The sequence below is a fragment of the Oryzias latipes genome, chromosome 10 (assembly GCF_053564925.1).
Source record: "Oryzias latipes strain Hd-rR chromosome 10, Olatipes_Hd-rR_3.1".
Lineage (NCBI taxonomy): Eukaryota > Metazoa > Chordata > Actinopteri > Beloniformes > Adrianichthyidae > Oryzias > Oryzias latipes.
The window spans coordinates 9,506,706-9,519,229 of NC_136246.1; the positions used below are offsets into that span (position 1 = coordinate 9,506,706).

A 12,524-nucleotide genomic window follows, 5' to 3' on the forward strand; every position below is an offset into this window, starting at 1 on the left:
CTGGAGGAAAAGACCCCCTCAAGAAACACTGGGGCTAAAATCATAAGATGCTAAAATTAAAAACATAAAATTGAAAATAAGATGCGTAAAATTAAAATAAATACATAAAATAGCCTATACTAAAACTAATAGAATAAATTAGCAGTTAAAATCAACTAAAAGCTAAATTAAAAAGGTGGGTCTTGAGCCTCTTCTTAAAAACCTCTACAGGCTCTGCGGCCCTGAGGCTCTCCGGAAGGCCGTTCCACAGGCGAGGACCATAATGGCAGAACGAAGCCTCACCATAAGTTTTGGTCCTCACCTTGGGAACAACTAAGAGGCCAGCACCGGAGGACCTCAGGGTCCGTGAGGGCTCATATTTTAAAAGAATATCATTTAAATAAGAAGGCCCAAGACCATAAAAACATTTATAAACCATTAAAAGAATCTTAAAATCAATCCTGAAACGCACAGGGAGCCAATGCAGCGATTTTAAAACCGGTGTAATGTGTTCTCGCCCTCTGGCAACAAACAATAAATCTGTAATTAGTGCAGTGAAACTGTATTTTTGTGTTTGTTTCTTTGAGTAAAAAATAAATCCTATTTTTCCTAAAACGTTTTTATGCTAAACAGAATAACATAAACCCAGAAATACACATTATGCAGTGACTTATTTATAATAATAATGTTATAGTATAGTAATGTTATGTATAAGAATAATGTTAGAACTAAACAAAACTAAACAACAACAGAGTTAGATTTTTTTTTCTTGTTATCTAAAGATGAGGTCATGGTTTAGCCTAAGGACCAGTAAAGCCTCATTATCAACTGTCAAATGTAGAGAGTCGAACACAAGGGTCACAACCTCCGACAGCACTATATCTGCCTGGCAGCCCTCTCCGTCATGGTCCTCTGTCTGCTGGATCAGATAGCGAGGCCGCGGATCACTCAGTGACTCCGACACCGGGCTTCGGCAGCTCGTTAATCACATCCAACCAGAGCTTGGTGTTCCATCACGCAGGCTGCTCTCCAGTGGCTGTGAGGAGAAGGACTTTTACTTATTCTGAAATGTTACCTTTGAACCAAACAACACAGTCATGGATATTTCCTGAAATGCTGTTAATTTCTGTTTTCTGCTAACATGGAAGTTTATCCTAGTAAATATTTTTAAATGTCATGTTAGAACTTGAACAAATAGTTATTTATATTTAAAAATGTATTTTAGATTTTACTGACAAGCATAGAAAAGAACTCTGGCCTTATCTCAAAGATGCATAACTTTTTCTCAGCTTATTGGGAAGATTCTTGGGGTAAAAAGTAGAGTCCATTTATCTTCTGTTTCATTTTCTTTTGACCTTTGACAGTTTCTCAAAATCATTTTTCATCTTCTGTCTGTACGCAACCTTGTTGTCCATTCTTTGTATCTACCCTTGTTTTCCATCTTTTCCATAATTATCTTTTTTTTGTATCTTTTCTGTCCTCTGCTGTCTGGTGGTCAGAGAATAGTGAAGGCTGAGCTGGTGGACTACCCGCATGATGAAGGACCAATTAGACAGGACAATTCTCAGCAAAGCAAGATATGCTTGGTTCAGTAGTTGGAAGTATGTCTCAAAATTCACCGTGTAGATTGTTGTAGTTGTAGTAAATGGGAACTGTGATAGTGGTGTGACCCCAGTCCTATAGAGGTGTCAGCTCTAGAACAGTTGAATAGAAAACCAAACGTAAGTGTACCTGACCTGTCTTCTGTAGCGTCCTAATCATAAGAGTCAAAATCATCTTTTAATGGAGATTCAGATGATTGTATTCAGTCTTGGTTCTGCATGACATCTTTGAGCAGTTTTTCAGGACACCGTGAGTGTCCAAATACCGGGTTGCTTAGCATAAAAATTCCTACAAAGATCTTCCTAGTTGATACTAAATCCCTGCCAAGGAGCTGTTTAGTTTGAGCTTAATGTGTGTTTTCAGACTTTATTACTTTTGGCCAGCACTGCTTTCTTTCCTTTTTGTTTTTTTACCTTCATATTTACAGGAATGACAGATAGAGCCATGCGGATTAACTTATTTATCATAAGGAGCATCTTATTTACACATGGTCTACAGCACTGGTCCCCAACCTCTGGCCTGCAGAGCCGTACCAGGCTGTAGAGAAAAAAAAAGACATGGCTACATATTTACTGTTTTATTTCTAATTGGATTCTGAAGGAAGTTTTATTTAGGAAAACCAGTGGATTCTCCCCACCACATTAAACTCATTCTTGACGCCTGTCAAGGCACGTGTCAAGCCTCGCAAAGGCCGGTCAGTGAAAATATTGCCTGACAATAAACTGGTCTGTGGTCTGAGAAAAGGTTGGGGACCACTGATTTACAGAAGTATTCGGGATGGAGATGAGGGGGTGGAGCTTCCTTTAGGTTAAATGAAGCAATGCTAAAACTTTTTCATTTACATTTTTTTTTTCACCTCTACAGCGTGTGGTGAAGGCAGATATCGTCAACTACAGTCAGGACACAGTGGCGAGGACAGTCAACCCCCCTCGCAGCTCCATGTGTGTGATGCAGTGACCCTTTCAGCCCAGAGACACACAAACACCAACCAACATGTGTACATATTTCCAGCCAGTATTAGTCTTTATAGGGTTTTGGGGTGATGGAATAAAAAGGATTTTGGGGAATGGTCTCTACATTCACGTGTTCAAAAAGGTGAGTAGCACAGAAACAAGTTCTTAAGGAATTTGAGTAAAATACTATTGGACATCAGTTTGCTCTTGTTGATGTGCAGCTACCACTTTATATTTATGATGCTGACGACAAGTCATACATTAACCTAAAGCTGTTTGTTTTGAGGAAAAGGAAACTAAAGGCCATGTCGCTCAGCCACGACGTACATTTTGCACATTTTCCACGTATGAAATTTAGTTATTTTATGATACATGCGTGATAGACGTAATTCATTAGTGTTTCTTGCGTTGGTCATTCGTCAAGGTTTTTTTTTTACGTGAATTCCATTTTAAGCTGTTCAAAATTTTTTGGTTGGTTGAGAATTACGCAGTTTACGCGTATTCTATGTAGTTTATACACAATTATTATTTAATCTTACGCAATTGTGTGTGATATTTGCGAGATCTTTACGCAAATTTGCTGCTTTCCACAATGTACTTCTAACAGACTTTTCACAGATTTACCACTGTTGTACAACTTATATAGGGCCTACATGTGGCAAAAATCAAATTACATAATTGACACACAAATCACTAATGACTTGCATATAAACTGTGCTTTAATTGTTATTAACAATAATTTACGTGTTCTTTTGTGGGTTTTATTCATGCTGTGGTTATAATGTGGTTAATTTGTGATACAACTTTGAAAATTTCAAATAAAGACCACAACGTTTTCTTAATTTTTTCGCATATATTCACATATGATCAATCTTCATCCCTGTAATATGCACAACATGTAAGTAGTGGCTGTGTGACAAGGCTTTAGGTCACGGTGATGTTGGATGTCTTCTTATAAGCACATTTCCTTTGACTGTAGTTATTAGATTGAGTGTTTTTCCAAAGATGTTGCCAGCTTTGTGATGCTTATCTGTAATTCAGGCTTCAAACAGACATCTGATGTGTCTGATAGTCACAACGCTGAACCAAAAACTCTTTAGTTTGACAGCCTCACTACACAGTTGGTGCTGCTGCACCATGGCTATAGGACAGCTATGGCTGACCAAAATAAGCCCACAGAAGAGCCCAAAATTTATCTCCAAAATGTAAAAGTCAGCACAATTCACAACTTACATGTTAACTTGGAAAAAACACCTCAATTAACATAAAAGAAAAGCAGACAAGTGTTTTGTGAGTGGATAGAGGATCAGGCAAATGAGTCTAAATCAGCTGCACGCTTTATTTTAATGTCAGCTCTCAAAAGGCCTCTTCAAATTATCGTATTTTGTGTGCTGCTGTATCAATCTGCATGTATCTTTTTTGCCAATAAGGGGCTCACAGTAACAGTGATGTGATGTAAACTGTTTTTTACTTCAAAATGCATTAAATCATCATGTTCCTTTTCTATGCTATATTGTACAGAGAAAGCCCTGCTATTTGCTATAGTGTCCATGTGTTCCAAGTGTGTTTTGTAGAATATGCAGTGGATTTTAGTAGTTAGTCTGATGTACGGTTATATTTTCTGGCTCAGCCTGTGAGAAGAACATGCAGAGGCTGAATCTGAATCAGCAGAGTCACGCTGAGTAAAAGTGAAGCTCAGCATTAACAGATGGTTCTTTATTTGAAGTATTTTTGTCAAAACAGCTTATGCGTAATGGCACATGTTGACCTAACGGGATTCCACGTTGTGTCCACCAACCAAAATGCTGCTGTGTGTGCAAAATTATTTGTACAATAAAAGCATCTATGCTGCATTCTAAGCCTCTTTTCTTCCTTCAAAATTAAGGAAAACCTCCATTACATTCTATTCATTCATTCACTCACTCATCTGCTTCCGTTAAGTCCCTTAAGGGGGCTGCTGGAGCCTATCCCGGCCACTTACAGGCAAAGGCAGGGGACACCCTGTCGCAGGGCCACATATCACACACCCATTCATTCTCACACTCACAGACAATTTAGAGTTGCCACTTGATCTATAGTATGGAGCATGTTTTTGGACAGTGGGAGGAAGCCGGAGACCCCGGAGAAAAACCCACGCATGGAGAGAACATGCAAACTCCCCACTGATGTTCTGTCTCAGGACTTGAACCGGGGGCCTTCTTGCTGTGAGCCACTGTGCAGCCCCTAATCATGTAAACGTAATGCATGCTTCTTTGTTACAAAACATGTTTCAACAAAGTCTTCTAAGACTTGATTGAACAAAAACAAAATATGAAAAACCTACGTGAATCTTGAATTTGTCCATGATATTTAAAGGTTCTAAAAGTAAAAGCTTTTTGCATTGCCATTGCAACACAAAAAATGCTCAAAGTGAGCTAAGAGTACAGTAATTCTAGAGTAAAACTAAACCAATAAACTTTTTTATTGCCATAGCAACAATAGATGAGTCTGTAAACTCTGGATTTGACCAAATAATTTTATCTTTTTTATCACACGAATAATTAATGAGGAAATTGTATCAAATATTCTGTATTTTTGATATACTTTCTTGTCGCACACTGTGGAAGCCTTCCGCAAAGTGCATTCATTTCTGTTATAACGGTCTGGGTGAGTACTCGATTCTGATTGGCTGCTGTCAGTGGATTTAAAAGTGATAATCCCTAGTGGATTGCACACCTAAAAAGGAAGTTCTGGATACATATCTTAAATGCTAACCCTTTAGGCATGGATGGGTTAAAATGGGATTTGCACTCTTGAAATCTTGGATGGCTGACAAACTTTGTACAATCTGCAGCTCCTATTCTGACCTCAACAAAGTATTGAGTTGCTGCTTTGAAATTAAAATTTCAGTCCTCTTACTTTTTTATGCAAACACCATCTTCCACAGAAAAGCTGCACTCTGTTCCCATTGAGACTTTATTTCTGTGGTCTTAGCACACCGCTCGTCCTTCATGAGGACTCCGAATTTTCGTCAGTTACTTTGGTTGATTTGCATTCTGTGTGGTTTTCAAACTAAATCTGTTGAGGAACCCAGAATTAGCATGTGATGTTATTTCAAGGAGTATAGCCTTACCTTCATCTGAGCCCTCGTGAATGTTTGTAGACTTTCTCATTACTCAACCTTTGTGAGCTTCTTACCACATTTGGACCTTAGTGTCACAGCAATTTTTCACTTGGTGCTGCAGACACAAAGCCAAAAGAGGAGGCCCTCGAGGTGGTCATGTGAGCGGCAGAGGATGGGGACTGTGTTACTGCCAATGAGAACTTTAGAGATTAAAGATCAGCGTGCTGAAATCTAAGCATAAGGACCGAAACATGACCACCCCAGAGATCTACTCCTGCATGGGCTGAACTAAGTCAGATAGCTAATGAGCCTGCTGGCTTTTGTTCAGTAAATCTCCCCTCAAAAGGCACCCAAATCCATCCCAGACAGATGATACAAACAGCTTTCTAAATGGTTGTAAGGTATAATAATTAATCATCTACATTATCCAGCCTTTTGTTGTTCTCACACGACTGCATGAGGGTTTGAGTTTAGTTTCCTAAGCAGGGTCAATGTCACTGAAACCATCGACGCATTCAGAGGGATTAAGTGCTTTGGAAACCACTGACACAAACAGAACTAGCGCTGTACCCATACAGGAATATCTGCCTGTTTATCTTCATCGAGGTGTTTTCAAATGCGAATATCTGTTCCAGGGTTACCAGACACGGTAGTAAGTCAGCACAGCTGGGGTCATTCTGCCCCATGTGCATTGTTGCGCCTGAGTGAATGTCTTAGGAATCGTCTGCTGAATTTTTGTCAGGAGCCGTCATCAGTGCTGACAGGCAAGACTCGCCTTTGGCTCCACCGCTGTTTAGACAGGTGTTTGTGGAAAAAGAAAAATGCAGCTCTTCCAGCTTAGACAGTCACAGCATCCCTGAAGGAAAGACCATCACTGAGAGGATAATGCTGGAGAAGGGTGAGGCTTTGACAGATTGGCAGAGGTCGAGGGGGATTTGTGTCAAAATGAATTTGTGAATCGTTATGTGTTGGCTTGTTTGAGTGGCTGCCCTTTTTTCAAATGAAAGAAAACCCCCAGTAAACTGGCTAAACAGACTTGTCTTCATTAACTGTACTTCTTTAGATTCATGTAGTATTTTGCAATTTTGTGTTTTTGACAATAACAGAAATAATATCCTTCCTGCATGACCTCAGTAGGCACAAGTCTTTGTACTTCTTTTTGCTTTTTCTGCATTTCTGCACTTTTCATCACTTAAACTGACAATGGTCTCAAAACCACACATGACAAGCCGTTAGCATTGACTATATAATACTACGTACACACCCTTCAAGTGACCTGCGCTCATCATATGGTTTTCACACTGGAAGATTGTCACTACCCGATACTGGCGGATGTCCACCACCTACAGTTGGAAAGGCTATAAGTGTGAAGTGTCGAAGCGGTTAAAATCTGGTGAATCTCGCTCCAAGGTGTTTATTTCACAGCTCTATTCTGATAAATGAAAGACTTGGATTCATAGATATCCGGCTGGGCACAAACCGCAATTATTCATTTCTCCTTCAAGACCACTTTTCAAATGGTTGGTACTTCAAAAGGACACTACCTATACATCACTAGCAAATCCAAGTTCCTGATTGGTCAAAGTTCAACTGGTTTAACCTTAAACGTGTGTTCAGTGTTTTGTATGTAGAAAACTGACTTGAAAACTTGCGTAGCGAGTTATCAAGTAATGCAGAAACGTGCATATATGTGCATTTTTGTGCACAAGAGCAAGTGAGTGACGTCATTCATTTTACTTCTTCTGTCGCCATTTTTTTGCGATTCGGATGCCGCTATGTTGGAGTCAGACGACGTCAGCAAGCAGTGATTGGTCCGAGTCAGTCTGAGTCAATGTTTCTCTCCCAAATCAGGAGTGAGCTTGTTGGAAGTCCACACCCCTATCACTTGATTCTCGGGAGAATCTGTCAATCAAACATTTTGAGTTGTCATGAGACCACGTACTTTTATTAAGGCATCTGATTGGCCAGTTTATTAAGGAAGCGATTCTGTAGCATAATTAAAAATAAAAGTCAAAACCAGATTTGCTTTTTCATTTTCAAAATGAAGCTGCATCAAATGACTCAAAACTCAAAAAAGGAGGACCGGAGAAGGCAGTAATGCTGCTACGTAGTCCTGAGAAGCTGTGTAAAATCATCAGAAGTTCACAATTATCACAAAACCCTCTTCTCTGCCGCTAACACAAAGCTACACTGCTCCTAGCATGTCTCTTAGCAGTCGGACATATGGAGAAAGCAGTGATGTCATCGCCCCGCCTCCCCGCTGGAAATGCTTTTTCAGAATGAATATTGCGACAATGTTCAAAGGGTGGATGTGAAAATGAAAATGCAATCCCCTCTTTGCATTTTCGTTTTAATTATGACACAGAATAAGCGGTTTTTAAGTAGAAAATTAAAAAGCATTTTGAAGTATTGCTTTTTCATTTTAATTTTGAGTCATTTGATGCAGTTACATTTTGAAAATGAAAAAGCATTTCTGTTAAACCATTTTAATAGTCAAAGTAGACATTTCTAAATGAATTTTGTTACACATTTACCAGAGAACTTTTTGAAAATGAAATGTCAAAAACCATTTTCGTTATCATTTTAAATAAGTGACAGAATAAGCAGTGTTGAAGAAGAAAATGAAAAAGCATTTTGGTGGGTTGCTTTTTCATTTTAATTTTGAGTAAAAAAATGCAGCTTCATTTTGAAAGTGACAAAGCATTTCTGGTTTTGACTTATTTTTAATTATGCTACAGAATCGCTTCCATAGTTTATAACTTGAAAACGTGCAATAAAGAAAAAATATTTTAAAAAATTAGGATTATCAAAAACATGTTTAAAAAAAGGTATGAGAGCAAAAATGGTTATTCTTATAAATGGAATGACTGAGTAATAGCTGTTTATTTCTCTATAGCTGTCTATGGGATTTTGGCTTCTAGGAACCAACATAGTACTTCCTATATGGACCTCCATGGGGGAGGGGTCACTCAGTCCAGTCTTAATATACAGTCCTCATGTACATTCAAGGACTGTATACAAGGACAGTAGGTGTGGACATGATTCCCAGCTAACTCTCCTGCCTTCCACCTGTGCAGCAAGCCGGACCCACAGGGAACATGCAGGACCGTCTGATAAGCTCCAGTCTCCCCCCGTCATCACATCAGCCTCTCTTCTCTGTTAATCTGCAGCTGGCAGCAGCTGGAATGAGAGGCAAAGTCGTCTCTGTTTTCTCATCGACGTAGTTCTCAGTGCACTGAAGAGGACGGCTCTCCTCTGCTGGTGGCCCTGAGCGTGTGTGTTGGTAGATCAAGAACTGAGGCTTGTCTCATTTCCTGCCTGGGTAAACAGCAGTGTCCTGGTAGGTGCCGTGTGTCTGTTGCAGCCGAGAGGCGCTGGATTTATTTTAAGGGGTGAGGATGTGGGCATTTTGAGGGGCTGTATTTATAGTCCACTGCTGTGGTGAAAAGAGCTGCCAGGAAAAGCAAATTCTGCAAGGGAGGTGTGGGGGACAGAAAACCGAAAAGTCTGACTTTTACCAGAAGGCATGTGTAGGATATATACATTTAAATATATATTTTGTTTCAGTGGCTACAATATTCAAAATTTATAAAAACACACAGGAGAAGCGCTTTAAGTAACGTCTGGAATAAAAATCGGTGTAATTCTCTCTTCGCTTACGTGTTGGTTGATGTCTAAAGCCCCCTCCCTGATCCCTGCTCTGTGATGAATAATGTGGTTCAGGAACATGTAACAAAACAGAATAATTAACTTTTTTATAAAATAATTCAGCATGAAGCCTAGAAAAGAAAAAAATACAATACATGAAAATTTTCTGCAGTTCATTCAATTTGTACGAAAGAATTTTCTGCACTTTTTTGAGAGACATGATTTTAAACGGCATGTTTTAAATGCTAGATTATAATAATTCACAAAACACAAAAATTGCAAGCACATATTTGCATGTTTTTCTGTTTAAATGATTTTTTTGTCTAAGTTGTAAAACTTCACTTTTTAAAGTTTTTATGATTTAGTTCCTGTATCAGATCAGAAAATGATCTTCTTTTTTTATCTTTTCTTATTGTAAAGATTTTTGGCACCCTGCTGGCACTGTAAGTGCCATATAAATAAAGTTTCCGTCATTTATCCATTCATTCATTAATTTATTAATTCATTCATTCATTCATTCATTCATTCATTCATTCATTCATTCATTCATTCATTCATTCATTCATTCATTCATTCATGTCATGTGCACCACTTTCCATGACAATGACATTTGCTTTAAGTGTTGCCATACGCACATGAGAAGATCATGGGAATTTAACTTTGAAGAACCCACAGGTTCAAATTTGACCAATTTAATAAAAAAATGTTTATTAAATTTGGTTTTCTATTTTTTATTTAATGGCCACTGTTTTTTGCTGCTTCCCCAAAATGAGCAAACAAAACAAAACTTTAAAAGCCCAGAAGAAAATTGCTCTTTGGTTTTGGTTTAGCCATATGTTTACTGGTAATCTGTGCTGCTGTCATGTGTATAATGGAAAAACAATACATTTTAAATTTTGAATTTACATTACAAACACAACATTCAAACAAAAAAGTTCACATTTTTTCTGTTTTGTTGTGTAAAGGCTAAAACAAAAAGAACAGAATTATCCTGGAAATGTGGGACATCAATGGAGTACTGCTTTAAATAAGCGACCCGTCGCAATTTCTGGAAGGCACACTCAGCAGTGTTTTACAGGTTACTCATTGGGCGGTTCAGTTAATTAACTCACCTGCTGAGTGTCCTATTTAAGCCAGGTGCACAGTTGTTGGCCTTGTGGGCCGCCCTTTTTTCCCCGGGGTTCCCCCCTCCTGGGCGGGGGCGGCGGGCTCCTGCCTTGCTCCTCCCTGGACCAACCGTGGGCCGGGTGGGTGGCTGCCTGGAGTGCGGAGCGGGTCTCCCTTGGGGGGTCCTGGCTCGTACCTGGGGTCGGGGCGGGGGGATGCCCGGAACTCCTGGGTGGTGGTGGGGTGCTCGTCTGGGGCTGTGGCCGTCCCTCTCCGGTGGGGCCCTGCGTTGGGCTCTTCCGGCGCGGCGGGGGGCTGCTTTCCTGGCTGGGCTGGGGCGGCGCTCTCTTTCCCTCTGCGCCTCCCTGCTCTCTGGCTCTGGGGGCCTCGCGGCGGTCCGGCTGGCCCTGGCCTGGGTGGCGGTCTTGGTCGCCCGGGGGGCGGTTGTTCCCTGCCTGTTCCCGTGTGGCGTTGGGGGAATTCCGGCTGCCGCTGCTGCTGCGGCGGGGGTATGGGTGTGGGGGTGGCTGGGCGCTCCTCCTCCTTCTTTTCACATTCCACCATCCATTTTAGAAGAACATAAACACTCACCTGAGCACAGGTGTTAGCTCACCTTTGCACTAATAGTTTGCATGATTGAATGAATGAAAGATTTCACACTAGTTGGTTTAAAGGCATAGGTATGCGTTCGTGAACACTATCTGTTTTGTGTGCATGTTGACATGTGGACATTTTTGCGGCTAGCAGGTGTGTTGATAATATTTGAGTGTGTGTGAACAGGCCCCGCCCTTTTTGTACTACATTTGAACCGTACCGTAACGATAAACAACCAGTAAACCTGTCTGCTCTATGCTGCTTCATGGTCTTACCCCCCTTCCCCTCCTATTATCACCCTCCTACCCCCCCCTCTCTCTAACGTCCCTCTCTCTTCTTCCCCTCTTTCCTTTTCCGTCCGGTCCAACACCAAAGATTTTCAAACATGATTGAAATTAATAAATTTTGGCCTCAATTACAAAAGGGGTTTATTCAGACATACCTTTGGTTTGTCTGAAGATGAATAACCCCTCTTGTTAAAATAAAATATGTCCAACACAAGAGGCCCTCAGCTCTCATCTGTTTGCCTAGCTGTTGGACAGGACAAGTTAAAAAAAAAAGAAAAAAAAAAAAAAACAAAAGAAAAAAAAAAAAAAAGCCAGGTGCACAGTTGTTCATTCTCTTTCTTACCTTTAGCGCTCATTCGTCGCCCCTCCCTCCTCCCCGGCTTCCACCTGTGGGCTCCGTTAAGGGTTTTTTTTGTTACCAGAAAGTTTTATGGAAAATTATATTATGGAACTGAACGGAGCCTTATGCCAAAACGAAAGATGTGAATGCCAACTTAAAGAATGTGAATGTTAAGTATGTGGAAATAAATATTTCTTACTGCAAGGATTGTCTGACAAAAATGCCTATTGCAGGCAGCTTATTATTTTTTTTACAACAGGGTCACTCAGTTAAAACTACTATTTAAAATAATAGTTTGGCTTATTTAACCATTACAATACCTTGTTACTCCAAAATGTCCTCTCCACTACTTCAGCTCATCTTTTTCACAGTCTGCAATTTCTTTGGAATGTGTTGAGTTGAAACTCATTTGTAGAGATACCTGCGTTCTTCCTTTTTGTCTTTCCTCATCTTTGTGACCACAGCAAATCATAATTGTGCAAATCACAGATTCAGTCGTGGTCCAGTCTTGCTCAGATACTCTGACGTGTTACAGGTTTGCACAATGGAAAAAAAAAACGTTTCCTTAAAAAACATTAGATGATATGTAAACTTTGTTACAGAAACATAAATGATCTAATAGGTCATGTGAAGATATAACTAGGGCAGAAAATATCCCCAAATATCTTAAATGCAAAAAGTTATGTCCGAATGAACTTTAGCATTATGCTGATTCCAGAGATTTCCCCTCTGGAAATGTGGAAATGTGTTAGCCTTCGCAGGGATCTCTGCCATTAAATGACGTCCCATTTGAAATGCAACAGAGTGGAACCCTCGCTCCATATTTCTCTGGAAAATTCAGATTGTGTGGGGCCTCAAAAATGTGTTTCTTTTTCAGGCATCTGTGGAGAAATAACTGTAGTTATGTGTTT

The 12,524-nt window shown here is 40.0% G+C and overlaps 1 protein-coding gene across 2 annotated transcripts in view; it reads left to right on the top strand.

Moving 5' to 3' along the window:
* The window catches only part of rab28 (RAB28, member RAS oncogene family), a 38,823-nt gene extending 34,436 nt beyond the window's left edge, over positions 1–4,387 (top strand). The window contains exon 7 of one of the 2 annotated variants that reach the window (XM_004073026.5): positions 2,446–4,387. In XM_004073026.5, coding sequence (XP_004073074.1) covers positions 2,446–2,538 — 93 coding nt within the window. In that variant the 3' untranslated portion in view covers positions 2,539–4,387. Of the gene's footprint in view, positions 1–1,478; positions 1,593–2,445 lie in introns of those variants that run through there. The other variant, XM_020706408.3, reaches the window with a different exon arrangement.
* Positions 4,388–12,524: the final 8,137 nt, after the last annotated feature.